This window comes from Mobula hypostoma, chromosome 1 (assembly GCF_963921235.1).
Source record: "Mobula hypostoma chromosome 1, sMobHyp1.1, whole genome shotgun sequence".
NCBI lineage: Eukaryota > Metazoa > Chordata > Chondrichthyes > Myliobatiformes > Myliobatidae > Mobula > Mobula hypostoma.
This window is the reverse complement of record NC_086097.1, coordinates 34,915,778-34,935,892: the sequence shown is the minus strand read 5'-3', so window position 1 is coordinate 34,935,892 and position 20,115 is coordinate 34,915,778. Positions and strand designations below refer to the sequence as shown.

At 40.8% G+C, this 20,115-nt stretch overlaps 1 protein-coding gene across 1 annotated transcript in view; it reads right to left on the bottom strand.

The window, feature by feature from the left end:
• Positions 1–16,587: 16,587 nt before the first annotated feature.
• Positions 16,588–20,115, bottom strand: part of ppp2r5eb (protein phosphatase 2, regulatory subunit B', epsilon isoform b) — a 122,300-nt gene continuing 118,772 nt past the window's right edge. The window contains exon 13 of the mRNA XM_063046278.1: positions 16,588–19,770. Coding sequence (XP_062902348.1) covers positions 19,677–19,770 — 94 coding nt within the window. The 3' untranslated portion in view covers positions 16,588–19,676. The remainder of the gene's footprint in view (positions 19,771–20,115) is intronic.

Sequence of the window (20,115 nt, the reverse complement as noted above, 5' to 3'; positions counted from 1 at the left end):
AGAGTCAACCTATACAAAGCTGCAGGGTCCGATAACATAACATGAAAGACTGCCCAGCCCAGCTAAGATGCTGGCTGATATATTCAACATCTCTCTGGAACAGTCCACTGTCCCCTCGGTTTTCAAGGCGGGAACCATCAATCCAGTTCCAAAGAAGGTCACAGTAACCTGTCTAAATGACCATCGTCCAGTGGCATTAACATCAACTACTATGAACTGCCTTGAGCGGCTGGTCATGGAGTGCATTAAAGCCTAACTTCCAGCTACATTGGACCGTTTCTAGTTTGCTTATCACTCAAGTCGATCCACTGATGATGCAATAACCTCTGTCCTGTCCTAGCAGGAAAACAAGGCATCATATGGCAGGCTGCTGTTTATAGACAAGTTGGGCGTTTAACACCATCATACCCCAGAAACTGTCCTCAACACCTCCCTCTACAACTGGATCCTGGACTTCTCAACTGCCTGCTGCTGTTCACACGCTGACGTGTGACTGTGTCACAGGATTCAGCTCAAACCATCTCATCAAGTTTGCGGATGGCACAAGTGTTTTGCCTCATCAACAACGATGAGTCAGATTACAGAGAGGAAACGGAGCAGCTGGTGGACTGGTGTAAGAACAACAGCCCAAGTCTGAACATGAAGACGACCAAGGAAATCACTGTAGACTTCAGGAAGATGCAGATGAACCATCCCCCCCTGTGAATACATGGCTCTTCCATAGAGAGATTTAAGTGCACCAACTTCCTTTTAGTTCACGTCATGGATGACCTCATCTGGTCACCTAATATCACCTCCCTGAACAAGGCGGCATCAGCGTCTCCACTTTCTAAGGTGACTAAGGAAGCTGGGTCTCCCTACCATCCACTGGGGACATTTATCAGCAGAGGTGCGTACGCAGGGCCCTTAGTACTATTAAATATCCCACCCATCCATCCAGCTTCCTCTTTGACTTTCTACCATCAGGCAGGAGACTCCAGTGCATAAAAACAAGAACAATCAGGATGGAAAACAGTCTCTTCCCTCAGACCATTTGGCTTCTGAATTCCCTGCTGCACTGCATTCAAAGTGTCACTGACTAATCTGTTCTGTACCTTGTAATACTTATTTTATACACATTGGTTTGTTCTTTTGTGTGTAATCTATCTGTAAATTTCATCCTTACTTTGATAAGATTCTGTGTTATGTTTGTTATGTATATACAGTGCTTTACACCCTGGTTCGAAAAAACATTGTTTCATTTGACAGTATACATGTATAGAGTTAAATGACAATAAACTTGACTTGGCTCCCAAGTCCCTTTGCACCTCAGATTTTTAAAATTTGTCTCCATTTAGAAAGTAGTCTACCCTTTTATTTCTTCTACCAAAGTGAATGACTATACACTTCCCAATACTGTATTCTATCTGGCAATTCTGACCATTCTCCAAATCTGTGTAAATCATTCTGTACTTAAAATTACCTGCCCCTCCACCTATCTTCATATTGCCCACAAACTTAGCCCAGAAGCCATCAATTCCACCATCCAAGTCATTGACATATAATGTAAAAAGAAGCTGTCCTATCACACACCCCTGTAAAGCACCACTAGTCACTGGGAGCCAACCAGTAAAGGCTCCCTTTATTCCCACTCTTTTCCTCCTGCCAATCAGTCAATGTCCTATTACCATCCTTTTTCACTTCCCACCTCATTCCCATTGTCATATAATCTCTCCAGTTCTTTCACTTACCCTTCACCTTCCCCACCTCTTTCTCTGTATTGTCTCCAGTAGAAAAAACCTTAAACATATGCTAAACAACATCTTGTGGCGTGTGGCCAAGTGGTTAGAGCATTGGACTAGCGATCTGAAGGTCATGGGTTCAAGCCTTGGCCGAGGCAGCATGTGTGTCCTTGAGCAAGGCACTTAACCACACAATGCTCCAGTCTACCCAGCTGAGAATGGGTACCAGCAAAAATGCTGGGGGTTAACCTCGCGATAGACTGGTGTCCTATCCGGGGGGGGGGGGGGAGCCTACAGTTGCTTCACACCACGGAAACCAGCATAAGCACTGGCCTGATGGGCCACAAGGCTCGTGACAGACTTTAATTAAAAAAACAACTTACTTCATTTTTCCTCCATCGTAAATCTCCCATTAGAGCTTCCGGTGACTTTCCTCAGGCACTGTTTATAACAAACGTCATAATAGTTCTAGTCTACCATGCCCTTTGGTACTACTCATCCTATGCCAATACTGATGCCTCTCTCCACTATTGTCCAGCCCATATCCCTCTTCTCCTTTCCTCGCTATGAACTGATTCAAATGTCTTTTAAATATTGTAATTGTACCTGCCTTTACAGCTTCCTTCGGCAGCTTGTTCCTTTTACCCTAGTGCTTTATCAAAGCTTGTCCTCAGATCTCCCTTTATTATTTCCCTGCTCACCTTAAACCTATACCCTCTAGTTTTAGACATCCCTATCCAGTAAAAAGACTATCTATCTATCCTATGATTTTCATAATTTTATAAAATTCTATTAAAACTATCCATCAACCTCTTGCACTCCACAGAGAACATTCCCAAATTATCCATGTAACTAAAACTCTCCATTCCAGACAACAATCTGGTGACTCTCTCGACAAACTTTCAAATACTGCCACATCCCTTCACAAATGCAGTGGCCAGAACTGCAAATATTATTCCAAGTGTGGTCTAACCAATCTCCTGTACAGATGCAACATTATGACCCAACCCAAGTGCTTAATACCTCTGCCTACAAAGGGAAGCAAGCTGAGGCATCCTCTTCCTGCCATAGCTCCTTCAACATACTGATACTTAGAACATAAGAACATAAGAAATCGGAGCAGGAGTAGGCCATCCGGTCCGTTGAGCCTGCTCTGCAGATCAAGGCTGATCTGTCCATGGATTCATCTTCACCTACCTGCCTTTTTCTCATAATCCTTAATTCCCTTACTGTGCAAAAATCTATCCAACCTTGTCTTAAATACACCTGCTGAGGTAGCTTCCACCGCTTCATTGGGCAGAGAATTCCACACATTCACCACTGTCTGGGAAAAGCAGTTCCTCATCTCCATCCAGAATTTACTCCCCAAATCTTGAGGCTATGTCCCCTAGTTCTAGTCTCACCTACCAGTGAAAACAACTTTCCTGCCTCTATCTTATCTATCCCTTTCATCATTTTATGTTTCTATAAGATCTCCTCTCATTCTTCTGAATTCCAGCGAGTACAGTACCAGACGATTCAACCTCTCCTCATAGTCTAACCCCCTCATCTCTGGAACCAACCTGGTGAACCTCCTCTGCACTGCCTTCAAAACCAATATATCCTTCCTTAAGTAAGGAGACCAGAACTGAACACAGTACTCTAGGTGCGGCCTCACCAGTACCCTGTACAGTTGCAGCATAACCTCCCTACTCTTAAATTCAATCCCTCTAGCAATGAAGCCCAACTTGATAACCTGCTGCATCTGCAAACCAACCTTTTGTGATTCACGCACAAGCACTCCCAAGTCCCTCTGCAAAGAAGTATGCTGCAATTTTTTGCATTTAAATAATCTGATCTTCCATTTTTGCTTCCAAAGTGGATGACCTCACATCATCAACATTGTACTCCATTTGCCGGACCCTTGTCCACTCATTTAATTGATCTATATCTCTCTGCAGACTCTCCGTATCTTCTGCACAATTTGCTTTTCCACTCAATTTAGTATCATCAGCAAACTTAGATACATTGCACTCTGTCCCCTCTTCCAGATTGTTAATGAACATCATGTACAGTTGCAGGCCCAGCACCCACCCCTGCGGCACACCGCTCTCCACTGGTTGCCAACTAGAGTAACACCCATGTCTCCCAACTCTGTGTTTTCTATTAGTTAGGCAATCCTCTATCCATTCTAATACATCACCCCCAACTCTATACTTCCTTATCTTATGGATACCTGTTAAGTCTTCTATGCAGCACCTCATCAAATGCCTTCTGGAAATCCAAGTAAATGACATCCATCTGTTGCCCTCTATCCACTGTGCTCATTATATCCTCAAAGAACACCAGTAAGTTTGTCAAACAGGACCTGCCTTTGCTGAATCCCTGCTGCGTCTGCCTGATGGATCCATTTCTTTCCAGATGCCTCGCTATTTCTTCTTTAATGATACTTGTACAACACTCTTGAGCTCCCTGTGGATATTTCTCAGGGAAGTTACTCAGAGTACAGAGGTTCCATGTCGAGCATGTTAAAAGCAGCTGAATTGATTGTATTTATTTGCTGTGAAAAAGGACAACTGGAACTTTAATATATTCAACACTTACATCACTTCCAACATTTCACCATTTTAAAAAAATTTATATGCCATTTTCAAGGAGTGGTGCCTCAGAAAGGCGGTGTCCATCGTGAAGGACCCCCACCACCCAGGACATGCTCCCATATCGTTACTGCCAGGAAGGAGAGACAGTAGCTTGTAACAACACACTCAGCCAGTCAGGAACAGCTTCTTCTCCTCTATCATTTGATTTCTAAATGGGACACTGAACACATGAACCTTTTTGTGTGTTTTTGCACAATTTATTTTAACTTAACTACATATATATACTTACTGTAATTCGGGTTTTTGTCCCGTATTTATCATGTATTTCATTGTACTGTTACTGTAAAGTTAATGAATTTCACAATATGTGCCAGTGATATTAAACCTGATTCTGATTTGAAAACCAAACCACCAAATGTCACATCTGAATGTTGAGATTAGCAATCGATTCAATGAAAGAAGATATTGTTTGAGATAAAACTATCAGTATCAGATAGAAAGGTATTCTCTGATAAAAAGGCACTGTTGCCTACTCAAACAACATTGCTCAGTGTTTTGCTTAAATAGGCATTTGACAAAAGGCCATCATTTGAATGGGGCAGTTTAAGAGAGACCTTTAGTTCAGGTTACGCAAACACGAGGAATTCTGCAGATGCTGGAAATTCAAGCAACACACATCAAAGTTGCTGGTGAACGCAGCAGGCCGGGCAGCATCTCTAGGAAGAGGTACAGTCGACGTTTTGGGCCGAGAAGAGACCCTTCTCGTCCCGAAACGTCGACTGTACCTCTTCCTAGAGATGCTGCCTGGCCTGCTGCATTCACCAGCAACTTTGATGTGTGTTGCTTTAGTTCAGGTTAGAAGGCTTTTGAATTTAAACCCAAAACTCGTCTTGACTGCATGATCAGACTGCAGCTCACAACGTTCTTCCATCTCTCTCAAAGTCAAGTCCTCAGGCTGAGCAGAAGATTCAGTGAAAGGGTCCCTCACTTGTGTTGAAAGACTGGAAAAATATTGTTCAATTGTCTTCTGCAGTTTTCCAGGTGGTTTTCAGTAAGTCTCAAGACCTTCTGATATCCTTTCTCACTCTCAAGCCCAAACAGCAGTGGAAACATTTCAAGATTTCCTTTTGCAACATGATCCAGTTTCCTTTTACATCCAAGAATCTTGTCACTTGAAGTCAAAACTTTTTCTCCAAGGCCTTGCAGAGACTTGTTCAACTGGTTCATATGATGAAAAATGTCCGCTAAGTAAGCTATTCTTCATCTTCAAGATGCTCAGCAAAATCTGACCGTACTATTTTCGTAAGGGGAAGTTGGGGGAGGTAATTCAGGAGGGAGAAGCTGATGTCACAGCCCAAGTTAGGTGAGTCCTTTCTATGCTTGGAAAACACACTTCACTCTCCTCATCAGCCAACCCTCCTCCCTTCTGTGCAATTCAGCGCTCACTGATTATCAATGGCCTCCCCTACCTCGCATCAAAAAGGGAAAATGGACGCAACCAAATAAAGCAACACACATCAAAGTTGCTGGTGAACGCACCAGACCAGGCAGCATCTCTAGATAGAGGTACAGTCGACGTTTCAGGCCGAGACCCTTTGTCAGTCCTGACGAAGGGTCTCGGCCTGAAACGTCGACTGTACTTCTTCCTAGAGATGCTGCCTGGCCTGCTGCGTTCACCAGCAACCTTGATGTGTGTTGCTTGAATTTCCAGCATCTGCAGTATTCCTGTTGTTTGCAACCAAATAAACACGGTTGTACAGTGCACTGCCATATTGGGCTGAGAGACCACCAACAGGGCTGCTCAGTCACTGCCCACCACTGCCAGTACTCCCATTGTGCATTGCGCCAAGTTCATAAAACCGATTTGTTTTTTTTTAAATCATGCTCTCTCGTGGAAGCCCTAGGTTGAGAAACACTGACACTCAGGGACCCGAGATTTTTTTAATATATTTCTGCTCCTATGTTTTATGGTCTTTATTAACTGAGCAGTTAACAACCTAGCTGAAGCAGCACTACAAAATTCATTAAATACCTTTGCATTGTCTATTCTCACAGATCTGTTAGCATTGATTGCTCCAGTAAATATAGTGACTGAGTACTCTTTCCTTTCAATAATAACTCATTGAACTCACTTCTGTGTAATATATTTGTACCTTACAGAGTTCTGTACCTGCAAACTTGAACGAAGGCAAACCCTAACTAGTAACTAGCATAAAAACAATAAATTACATTCCTGTGTGTACGTGCATGCATTATTTATAGCTGATCTGTTCACTGAGCAACTTCTGACATTTTTATATTTATTTTTCACCTCGGCTGGAGAAGGAAGTTTTTTCCAACTTTGGACCACTACCATAACATCACTGTGTCCCAATAGATCCCAACATTGTGCATTGAGTTTAAGTTTAAGGTATTCCTGCATTACAATGTTTCTTTATCCATGCAAACCATCTGTGCCTTCTTTTGAGGAAATTACAAATATATCATAGCTCAATGATTCATGCATTTTATTTTAACTCATTCTGTAAATTTATAAACATTCAACACTCTATGAATATATCCACAAAGGTGGAGCATTTTAAGTTGGCTAAAAAGAAGTGGGCTCAGTCCCTGAAGTGATATTAGAAACAAAAATAAATGACTAGAGATGATGAGCAATTTCTGTCCGATAGCGAGTTAAAAGATCAGCTTCCAGCATTTAAAATCAAAGGATAAAAATGAATTGGCTTTTCATACAAAACTGTGGCTCTATTTTAGGTTCTTTATTGCCCTCTTATGGTACCAAACAAAAAGAAAACTACTCTAAACATATCAAAGAATACTAGATTGGAAATTTTCTAAATAATAACTCAACAACTTTATATCCTTCTCCACATAATATTCAATATCCACGCCAAATCTATCCTTAAACCCTACAGAACAAAATCTTATTGCAAATAAAGAACTTATATGGAACATTGAGCAGGACAACATGGGAACAGGCCCTTTGTTTGTCATATCTGTGATGGCCAAGATGCCAAATTTAAAAATCATATCCATCAGCACACCGTTTTTTTGTCCTTCCCTTCCCTCGCCATCCTAATGCCAGGCACTCTATTATTCAATTCTTTCACAATCTCATAACTTTAAATGCCTTTATCAGTTTGCCCGATCAGTCCAGGGAAAACAACCCGAGTCATTAAGACCATAAGACAAAGGAGCAGAATTAAGCCAAATGGCCCATTGAGTCTGCTCCACCATTCCACCATGGTGATTTATTATCCCTCTCAACCCACTCTCCTGCCTTCTCCCCGTAACCTTTGATGACGCCCTGACTCAAGAACCTATCAACTATCGCTTTAAATATACCCAAAGACTTGGCAACCACAGCCATCAGTGCAATGTATTGCACAGACCCAAAGATAAACTTTGAACCCTCTGCCTAAATAAATTCCTCTTCTCTGTTATAAATGGACATCTTTCAATTCTGAGGATGTGGCCTCTGGTCCTAAAATTCCCACTATAGGAAACATTCTCTCCACATCCACTCGACATAGGGATTTGAACATTTGATATGTTTCAATTAGATTCCCCCCTCCACATCCTTCTAAACCCCAGCAAATATAGGCCCAGAGCTGAAGACTCCTCATGTTAATCCTTTTATTCTTGGAATCACTCGTGAGACCCTCCTCTGAACTCTCTCCAATGCCAGAACATCTTTTCTTAGATAAGGGGCCTGAAACTGCTCACAGTACTCCAAGTTCATTCTGACCAATGCCTTATTATATTGTAGCCCTCTTGAAATGAATGCTAACATTGCATTTACCTTCCTTACCACCAGCTCAACCTGCAAGTTAACCTTTAGGGAATCCTGCACGAGGACTCCCAAGTGTGATCGCGGGACCGTCACAGCGGGAGGAGGAGTGAGGGGCTCGGGAGAGTGCTGAGTGCTGGAAAGCAGCTGAGGTGAGTGTGCTTTAAAAAGGAGCGTGGAGGGCAACTGAAGGGTTAAACAGAGTGTTAATTAGTTGATTAGAGGGAGTGAGTACTTGAGATAATTGGCAGGGACAAATAAAAGGAGGGGTAACTGAAGAGGAGTGGCAAGTGTGTGAGTGGCTCAGGGTAGGAGTGGAGCTTTGAGGCTTCAGCTCGAGAGGCTTCGGTGAGCAGAGCTGAGGATGAGCTTGCTCCCAGTGAGATAAGGCTGGGTAAGTTCCCTTAATTAATTTAATTAACTTAGGAGTAGGTAATGGAGGCAACAGTTAGGGCAGTTGAGTGCTCTGTATGTGGGAAGACAGGGACAGCACAATTGTCCCTGATGACTACACCTGTAAAAGGTGCATCCAGCTGCAGCTCCTGACAAACCAAGTTAGGGAACTGGAACTGGAGCTGGATGAACTTCAGATCATTCGTGAGGCAGAGGCAGAAATAAACAGGAGTTTCAGGGAGACAGTCACCCCTAAAAATCAGGAGGCAGGTAGCTGGTTGACTGTCAGGAGAGGGAAGGGGAATAGACAGAGAGAACAGAGCACCCCTGTGGCTGTTCCCATCAATAATAAGTATACCGTTTTGGATACTGTTGGTGGGGACGACCTACCAGGGACAAGTTGTAGTGGTCACGTCTCTGGCACTGAGACTGGACCCTCAGCTCAGAAGGGAAGGTGGGAAAAGAGGAGAGCAGTAGTGATAGGGGATTTGATAGTTAGGGGGACAGATAAGAGGTTCTGTGGGAGAGATCGAGAATCCCAGATGGTCTGCTGCCTCCCTGGTGCCAGGGTCTGTGATATCTCGGATCGAGTTCTTGGTATTCTCAATAGGGAGGGTGAGCAGCCAGATGTCGTGGTCCATGTAGAGACCAATGACATGGACAGGAAGGAGGAGGAGGTCCTGCAAAAAGTTTAGGGAGTTAGGTGCAAAGTTGAAGGGCAGGACCTCCAGGGTTGCAATCTCAGGATTGCTATCTGTGCCACGTGCGAGTGAGGATAGAAATAGGAAGATAATGCAGCTAAACATGTGGCTAAGGAGATGGTGCAGGAGGGAGGGCTTCATGTTTCTGGACAATTGGGCTTTGTTCTAAGGAAGTTGGTTCCTGTTCCGACGGGACGGTTTGCACCTGAACTGGAGGGGGACTAACATCCTTGCGGGTAGATCTGCTAATGCTGCTCCGGGGGGTTTAAACTAGATTTGCGGGGGGAGGGGAACCAGAGTGTAAGAGCAGATAGTGAGGTGGAGGAGGAGAGAGGTCATGTGAGGACTGCATGTATAGACAGAAATCAAAGGTTTCTACGTGATAGAAATGTTCTCAGGTGCATCTATTTCAATGCAAGGAGTATTGTAGGTACGGCAGATGATCTTAAGGTGTGGATTGGCACGTGGGATTACGACATTATTGCTATTAGTGAGACTTGGTTGCCGGAGGGGCAGGGCTGGCAGTTTAATGTTCCAGGGTTCCATTGTTTCAGATGGGGAGGGATGAAAGGGGGAGGAGTGGCTTTATTAGTCAGGAAAAATATCACAGCTGTGCATAGACAGGACAGCCCAGAGAGGTTGTTTACAGGGGCCATATGGGTGGAGGTAAGGAACAGGAAAGGTGTGACCACACTAATAGGGTTGTATTATAGACAGCCCAATAGTCAGAGATAATTGGAGGCGCAAATCTGTAGAGAGATAGCAGACCGATGTAAGAAACAGAAAGTTGTAATAGTAGGGGATTTTAACTTTCCACATATTGATTGGGACTCCCACACTGTGAAAGGGCTAGATGGTTTGGAGTTTGTCAAATGTGTTCAGGAAAGTTTTCTAAATCAATATATAGAGGTGCCTACGAGAGATGATGCAATACTTGATCTCCTATTAGGGAACCAGACAGGTCAGGTGACAGAAGTAGGAGAACATTTTGGGTCCAATGACCATAATGTCATTAGTTTCAAATTAATTATGGATAAGGATAGGTTTGGTCCTCAAGTTGAGGTTCTAAATTGGAAAAGGGCCAATTTTGTGGAAATGAGAAAGAATCTAGGAAGAGTGGATTGGGATAAGTTATTTTCCGGCAAGGATGTGTTCAGTAAGTGGAAGGCCTTCAAAGGAGAAATTTTGAGAGTGCAGAGTTTGCATGTTCCTGCCAGGATTAAAGGCAAAGTTAACAGGCATAGGGAACCTTGGTTTTCAAGGGATATTGGCAATCTGGTTAAGGAAAAAGAGAGGTGTATAGCAGGTAGAGGCAACAAAGAACAAATGAGGTACTTGAAGAGTATAGAAAATGTAAGAAAATACTAAAGAAGGAAATCAGGAAGGCAAAAAGAAGACATGAGGTTGCTTTGGCAGATAAACCCAAAGGGTTTCTAAGGGTATATTAAGAATAAAAGGATAGTAAGGGACAAAATTGGTCCCCTAGAAGATCAGAGTGGTTGTCTATGTGTGGAGCCTCACGAGATGGGGGAGATCTTAAAACAGTATTTTTGCATCAGTATTTACTCAGGAAACTGGCATAGCATATATGGAAAGAAGGGAAACAAGCAGTGGTGTCATGGAACATATAGAGATTAAAGAGGAGGAGGTGCTTGCTGCCTTACAGTGAATAAAGGTAGATAAATTCCCCCGGGCCTGACATGATATTTCCTCGTACCTTGAGAGAGACTAGTGTAGAAATTGTGGGGGCCCTGGCAGAAATATTTAAAATGTCCTTAGCCACGGGTGCGGTGCCGGAGGATTGGAGGGTAGCTCATGTTGTTCCGTTGCTTAAAAAAGGCTCAAAGTAAACCAGGTAATTACAGGCCAATGAGCCTGACATCAGTAGTAGGTAAATTATTGGAAGGTGTTCTGAGAGATCAGATATACAAGTATTTGGACAGCCAAGGGCTGATTAAGGATAGTCAGCATGGCTTTGTGCATGGTAGATCATGTTTAATGAACCTTGTAGAGTTTTTCCAGGAGGTTACCAAGAAAGTAGATGAAGGAAAGGCTGTGGATGTTATCTACATGGACTTTAGTAAAGCCTTTGACAAGGTCCCACATGGGAGGTTAGTTTATAAGGTTCAGACACTAGGTATCCATGGAGAGGTTGTAAACTGGATTTGAAATTGGTTGTGTGGGAGAAGACAGAGTGGTAGTGGATGATTGCTTCCCAGACTGGAGGCCTGTGACTAGTGGTGTGCCTCATGGATCTGTGCTAGGACCATTGTTGTTTGTTGTCTATATCAATGATCTCGATGATAATGTGGTAAATTGGATCAGCAAGTTTGCTGATGACACTAAGATCGGAGGCGTTGTGGACAGCGAGGAAGGCTTTCAAAGCTTGCAGAGGGATCTGAACCAACTGGAAAAATGGGCCAGAAAATGGCAGATGGAATTTTATGCAGACAAGTGTGAGGTGTTGCATTTTGGAAGGACAAATCAAGGCAGGACATACACAGTAAATAGTAGGGCACTGAGGAGTGCGAGGAACAAAGGGATCTGGGAGTTCGGATACATAATTCCCTGAAAGTGGCGTCATAGGTAGACAGGGTTGTAAAGAATGCTTTTGACATCCTGGCATTCATAAGTCAAAGTATCGAGTGTAGAAGTTGGGATGTTATGGTGAGGTTGTATAAGACATCGATGAGGCCAAATTTGGAGTATTGTGTGCAGTTCTGGTCACCTAACTATAGGAAGGATATCAGTAAGATTGAAAGAGTGCGGAGAAGATTTACTAGGATGTTGCCGGGTCTTCAGGAGTTGAGTTACAGGGAAAGATTGAGCAGATTAGGACTTTATTCCTTGGAGCATAGAAGAATGACAGGAGATTTGATAGAGGTTTACAAAATTATGAGGGGTATAGACAGAGTAAATGTGAGTAGGCTCTTTCCACTTAGGTTAGGAGAGATGAGTACAAGAGGACATGGCTTTAGGGTGAAAGGTTTAGAGAGAACATTAGGGAGAACTATTTCACTCAGTGGTTGGGAGTGCGGATTGAGCAGCCATCTGATGTGGTAAATGCCGGCTCACTCTTAAGTTTTAAGAATAAATTGGATAGATGGGAGAGGTCTGGAGGGTTATGGACTGGGTGCCGGTCAATGGAACTAGCGGAATAAAGTTTTGGCACAGACTAGAAGGGCCGAATGGCCTGTTTTTGGTGTTGTAGTGTTCTATGGTTCCCTTTGCATCTCTAATCTTTGACTTATCTCCTTAGAAAATAGTCTACACCTTTATTTCCTACACTTCTTTGCTCATTCTCCTAATTAGATTAGATTAGATTAGATTATGAGGACACTCAGTCCTTGTTTATTTTCATTTAGAAATGCATGCATTAGAAAATGATACAATGTTCCTCCAGACTGACATTACAAGAAACATAAGACAAACCAAGACTAAAACTGACAAAACCACATAATTATAAAAAAGTGTTACAACAGTGCAAAGCAATACCGTAATTTGATAAAGAGCAGACCATGGGCACGGTAAAAAAAAAGTCTCAAGTCCCGATAGCCTCATCACCTCACGCAGATGGTAGAAGGGAGAAACTCTCCCTGCCACGAATCTCCAAGCACCAGAAACTTGCCGATGCAGCACCATTGGAAGCACTCGACCGCAGCGGACTCCGAGTCCGTCCGAAAATTTCGAGCCTCTGACCAGCGCTCCAACACTGAGCACCGAGCGCCATTCTCTTCCGAGCGCTTTGACCCCGCCCTGGCCGCTGAGCAACAAGCGAAGCTGAGGACTTGGGGCCTTCCCCTCCAGAGATTCTGGATCACACAGCAGCAGCGGCAGCGAAGCAGGCATTTCAGAAGTTTCACCAGATGTTCCTCCATGCTCTTGCATCTGTATCCATCAAATCAGGATTGTGCACGGCACCCTACTTGATAGATAACAGACATCACCACTGGAGTGGCCGCTGCGAGCTGCATCTATGTCCTTCACAGACTCTCTGCTTCCTCAACACTACCTGCCCCTCCAGCCGTCTTCATATCATTTGCAACAATAGCCTCAAGGGCATCAAGTTCATCACCAGGTCTGTCCAAACTTGCATTATAGTTAATACTCTCTAATCTTGGTTTACAAGGTCGCCAGCTCGACGCTCAACCCAGCACGGATAGAAAGCGCGCAAGGAGCCAGTAAGATTCAAACCCAGGACCATTTGCCTCAAAGTTCAGTGCTGATGCCACTACACCAGCCAGCCAGCACAGCTTTTTAATCTACTTACATTGCCACTTTCAAGGAGCTATTGACTTGCACTTCAAGATCACTCTGTACATCAAACCTCCCAAAGCTTCTGCCATTTACTGCATACTTTCCTTTAACATTTGACCTTCCCAAAGTCTGAATTAAACTACATCTGCTATTTCCCTGCCCATATTTCCAACTGATCTATATCCGGCATTAGTTGATAATCTCCCTCACTATCCACTCTGCAGCAAATTCATTGATCAGCCTCCTATATATATCTGTCCAAACCATTTATACATCTCATAAACAGAACATAAAATAATGACCATAAACACTGGACACCTGAAGTGCTGCTGAACTCGCATCTCCTTGACTTGAGACGTACTCCAAAGGAGCTTTAATCAATCAACGTTACCTGAATTACATGTGTAAAGCCCATCTCAATGAGGGCTCTCGAGGAATAGTCAAGGAAACAAAACCCTCTATAATTCATTCAGTACAAGATAAGCTTCTGCAGTTCAAGCAGAAGTGAAATATTTTTTCCAAGCATTCAAGCACTTCATAGATGCACTGGGACTGTGGGATGCCATCTTTTGGAACTTCCTGAAGTTTGAAGTGCTTTAATCTTTTACTTGGGAAAGAAGAAACTGGAAAAAAATCTTTGTAAAGTCTTTACCACTTGCTAAATCTTAACGTGTGTTCATATCATATCCAGTATTTTTTTTAATTCTCACCTACCATAATTCTCGCAACAAGCTGTGATGGTAGCAATTCCCTCCAGCTTCAAGTTGTAAAGCCTCCTGTATAATTTCTTCATGAGAATCTTCAACAGTATAAGCTTTCCTTCAGATAAAGGTTATTGGATTTTAGTTGTGTGAAAAGCTTAAAAGAGGGCAGAGAATTTATAAGAATGCTGCCAGAATTCAATGGCCTGAGAGGTGGACATGCTAAGACTTTACTCCTTACAGCACTGAAGACTAAGGAGTGACCTTGTAGAGGTGTATAAAATCATAAGAGGCATTGATGAGATATGCACACAGTCCTTTCTCTACACCCACCCCCCCCCCACACCCGCAGGGAAAGGGAATCAAAAACCAGAGGCCAAAGATTTAAGTTGAGATGGTAAAAAAAACTTAAAGGGACCCAAGGGAATCCTTCCTGCAGAGAACAGTGCATGTATGAAAGGAGCTGTTGGAGGAAGTGGTTCAGGCAAGTACAATAACCACATTTAAAAGACAGTTCAAAAGGTTTAGAGGAATATGGACTCAACACAGGCAAATGGGATTAGTTTAGATGTGCATCCTAATGAGCATGAAGGAGTTGGGTCAAAGGGCTTGCTTCTACACTGTATTATTCTGACTCTAAATGCCTTTAATTGCTAGAATCAACCAAAATCAAATCACAATGGATTCCAGTTAATTGGGCCATGGTTAATCCGGACAGCTGTTTATTTGGGAAAACTCTTAAAGAACGAAAACTAAACACTAATATTGCCAAGATTCCCTTCCTTTCTTTGGGACAGGAGACTTGCTGAACAGGTTCTAACTAGCATCAGTCATGCACGTGTGGCCATTAGGCACTACACACCATGCATAGAGTAAAAAGTTTTTAAATAGTGAGAGTTGTGAGCACTTGTGTTCAAAAAGCAGGATGATTTTATCACTGACAGTTGGTGAGAAATAAGCAGCAAGACTATTCAGAACTGTTTTGATCACTGCGGTTTCAAGCCTTCGGGCTTGGAGGTGCTAAAAACATCTGGGAGTGGAAATGAAATGATTAACTACTTCAACAAACTTGAACTACAAAGAATTTGAAGGTAGCGACAATGAAAATGAAGATTTGGAGGATGCAATTGTCAATACTTTTGTATGATGGCAGTCCATTATCTGCACCAGGTGTCCGTGCTGATTTTGCTCATTGCATACACTGGATGAATTCCTTTGTCGATAACTATTAGGAACTAATACAGTTTTATAGTATGTAGTACTATTAGCAATGTTTTAATTTGTTCCTTATTTAAATACATAATTTGTTACTCAGTTGGTCATTTATTCATTTTTAAACTATTTCCATCAAACTAAGGCTAATCAGGGTAGCCACTACATTGGGTCAAAATGTACAGGTCCTGATGTGACCCAATTAACCAAAATCCACTGTGTAGAAGAAAAGGGGGTGTTGTGAACCAAGCAGCAAAACAACCAGTTTTATCCAGAGGAGTCACTGGGTACATTGGAGAAACAAAGAGTGGCCTGGATTCAAAAAGCCTATGTTGTACCATCACTTTACTTGTAGGTTAAGCTCTTAAAAAAACTAGCAATTACACACTAGCAGTGGACAATTATAGTTTTAAGTAGGTCTTTTGAAATTGCTCATGTACTCTATATCAAAGTGGCCTTCATGTTCAAACACTGTCATGTTATTATTATTGATAATAGGCTGCATTTGCCTTAAGTCCCCAAGTGATTAAAAAAAAAGAGAAGTTCCACATTCATCAGTGGATGCATTGCAAGAGCTCTGCTTGTAAAATCTGTAATCAATGATGAGGTTCTTCTTTTACTCAGACTGAAGTGAATTGGTAGGGGAGACGGGTGGGGGTGGAAGGGTGATTTATGTTAGGAACTGAACTAAAATGTCAAAGCTTCTTTTTGACAGATCATTAAACTTTAAGGTCTTTTACTTAAGTGAAAATAAACATGGCTTCCACAAGTAGTCAAGGTGACACCCTATTCTAAACCTTCCGTCAAAATTTAAGGCAAGCATTTGAAATTCTTTGTCAGAAACCATTATTTAAGCAATACTAATAAATATTAGATTGGTGTCATAATAGGGAAATTAAATTATATTTTTGCTGCATTTTGTTTATAAACACAAATAAAAAAAGAACTAATTACACCATTACCAGCATAGCTTTGGTGAAGCTGAACAATACTTAAAATGCCAACTCAAATATAGTATAAATTATCATCAGCTTTGAGATAAAGAACATGTGTGCTATGTGAATCGTCTACTTCAGGAAGTTTCCAACCACAAATGTTACATTTTCTCATAAGACATAGCTTATAAGAACTCACCACCACCAACCACAGCACTCCTCCCCTCCTCTTCAACCCCACTGCATTTAACACAGTGGCTTTTAAACTACATGAAACTACAGGCTTAACTTCTGATTCAAGTTTAATGTGAAACATTGTCCTGGAGCGCAGCATTAAAGACCTTCTGAACAGTTCCACATCAAATCTTCATAACGGTTACAAAAGCAATAAATAAAATGTCAATTAGACATAAGAAATTGTCATTAAACTGAAAAATGAATTGAGTCACATAAATTTTGAATTTTACTCATTAAATGTTATTAAAATGTTGCTTCCAGATCAGCAAGACTACTATATCAAATTTTATACAATGCACACTAAGGAAAGAAATTTACATTTAAGTTCCATACAATAGCTTTCAGTGTGTAATTTCACAAAATTATTGCTCAATGCATTGTGTTTCATGTAAATTGGATTTCTTTGCTGAGTATTAATGACATCAGTTCTTTACCATTGACAGTATATGAGAAAGTAAAGCCAAGATCAACAACACTTTGTTTACATGGTTCTTTTACATTGGTTTCATTTCTAATTCTCTAGCAAGGAACAGAAAGAGTGAGACACTTGGAAATTGCTAAAACATGTTGCATAGCAAACCTTATATACCATAAGGTTAATAGAAACCATAACAAACCTTATGGTCTTATACAAACCAACTAAATTAATCTGTATTCCAATGTTAGACTTAAAAAAACAGCTGACCCAGGTCAATGATGAGTGGCGCACAGGGGACAAAAAGCTTATGGTATTTGTGTGGTGATTAAGGTGATCCTTAATATGACTGATGCCAGTTTAATATAAGTGATTTGGGTATTAACATCTTATGTTTAATGCAATGCCACTGAGTTGAAAATACTCTTTAAATCAGCCGTTTTGACAAAACAGGAAAGTTAACCTCAGTTTTAGGAATATAATTTATAGGATGTTTGATTCATTACTGTACAATTATGCAACATCGTAATAATACATTGCAGGATTTTAGTAATACTGCCAGAAAAAGATATGAAAAATATGTAAGTACATTTTCCTTACAGAGCATCCTAGATGTGTGGCATTGTCGTTCTATATTTGATAAAGAAGATAACACCAGCAATTCATTGATAAGATCTGTATTTTTAAAACTCTGCAGTCATACATGAACTTCTGATTACAGCCTATTTACAATATGTGATCCAAAAGCGGACCTAAGGGCATTCACACAGTAATCTGTCATGAAATACAGTAACTTTATGTTGGTATCAAAAACCACATATATGACCAATGTGCACACTAAGCAATACTTGGATTGCTTAAACATGGGAGGTTACTGACTAATAACAGACTACAGTGCATCATCACATTCACCATTTATTACTTTTTGAAAGCACTGTGGAGCCCACTTAAGAATCTAAATTTGTTTCTCAACTGAGAGAAGTTGAATAAGTTTCTTTCAAGCCCCAGTCATCCCTGAAGTCTCTTATTTCTGCTCTCAAGATTTTTTTTTGCTTTTGAGCATCACACACAAAACGAGTAAATAAAGAGCAGATAAGTAACACACCCACATTAAATCTCTGGTTACTTTTTGCACCTGTAAAAGTGCCGTTCTGAAGTACAACATGTACGGTACAGTAACCAGTACTAATTGAGTGCAAATATTTTGCATCAAAATTTGAAACAATGAGTAATTATTAAACAGCATATATTGCTTGATGAGGCAGTAATTCCTTTCAGCCACTCAGTTTTTTCCAAAAGCTGAAAGAAATCATATTAACATGGCCATCAGATTTAACAGGGGCAGCTTATTACATTTTGAAGAGCAAGACTGAGCAAAACCTGTGAAGCTCAATGCTCTTTTTTTTTTGTAAAGTCTGAGGTGGGTTTCCTTTGTAGGTTGGGAACAGTGCAAGACGATGCGCATGTCAGATCTGCAGTAAAATTTTTAAAAATTACAAAAAAAGTTTTATTTAAAAAAAAACAAAGTTTTATACCCTACTCTTTCCCACACCTGGTGGGATTTCAAAAAAAGCTGTTACATCAACAGAGTGGTGTGACACATGGAGCAATATAACACTGGTAGTGTAACATTCCAACTGGATCAACACAGGGCTTATTATGCCACAAGACATTATGGCTCAATTCCCTACTGCTTCATTAGATTTTTTAAAAAGGTTAAGATGCGTATGGTATTGATGACCCACTCCCCCCTTATTAAATTAGTCAGGTACACAATCCCAACAACACAAGTGTCGTGCCACACAACACTGAATATAACTGAAACACGGAATCTCATACACACCATGAATAATGCACCAAAATATGCACTAGTTATGGATTAGGGAAGTGTGTTCACTTCCATACGGGAATCTTCAAATTAAAGCTAGTTGTATGAATTAATGATGCTCGATGCAAGTGTGAAATACAGCAGGTTAAAGAGGATATGTAGTCTATAATTCCAATGAACAATATATACCCAAACTTAAAATTTGGTTCTTTACTGTCTACATTTTGTTTATTCAGTTCCGTATCCAAACAAAACAATTATGTATCTTTAACAGATACTTTAATATTCAGTATACCGTATCTCCTGGCAGTGCATTTTAATACACTTCTAGGTAAAAAAATAATGAACAGCATCTTGATGCACATGGATATTAACCTTTACACAGTTTAGTGTGCTGTGTCTAGAGGTATTTTAACACCATAAGAGGTTTAAAACCAACAAATTAAAAAGAAAACATCCACAAACTTTTCTGTAACTATAAATTAAATTGCAGCAAAGTCACAGGGACAAGCAGAACACAATCTTCAGTCTAAAAAAATATTTTCTTGCGGTCTGCCACCAATAAGTAGGGAAACATATCTGGGTATTTTGAAATAGCAAACTTCTTGGAGTATCTGTGCTAATGCAAAAGGATGTTTTTTCTTCTTTTTTGGAAAAAGTTAAACAATGACTACATTTACATAAGAATTCTCAGACATCAATCTACTGTACAAGTTTTGTATTGGTTCCCCTCCTTTTGCCATACTATTTAAACATGAGAAAAGTTATATACAGTACTGTTACAGAACTGTCATTCATAATGAAACAGATGTGAAATCTACTGTAAAGTAGCACAATACAAAAGACCATTGATCCATCTCTTACTACATAAATGTATACCATGGAATATTGGTACCATGCTTCTTTAAGATGAAATCCCTTTTTTCACACCTTTCTTTATTTCAAGAGCACCCAATTTTTTCCAAAGTTCTTCCCGCTCCTTTTCCTTTTTCTTTTCTCTGAAAAACATATTAAATCAGGACTATATATTTATAATCTCAAGTTGCAAGTGGATATTTTTTTCATAATATACTTTATCAGAAAAAAATAGATCATAATTTTTAGTCAATGTCTTTGAGAACCCCCATTCAAGCCTTTAACACAGAATTGCTAAACTCCTAACCTGTTACTGCAGTCAACGATGAATAAAAGTTTTGCTTACACGGCAAATATCTTTTATGTGGTTAACTGCATTAAACATCTTTTAGACTAGTACTTTTATGTCTAGAAATGTACATTCACAATTATTCTTAATGTTCAGGGGCAGGAACGTGGTTGGGTGGCAACTGCAAATTGGAAACTAC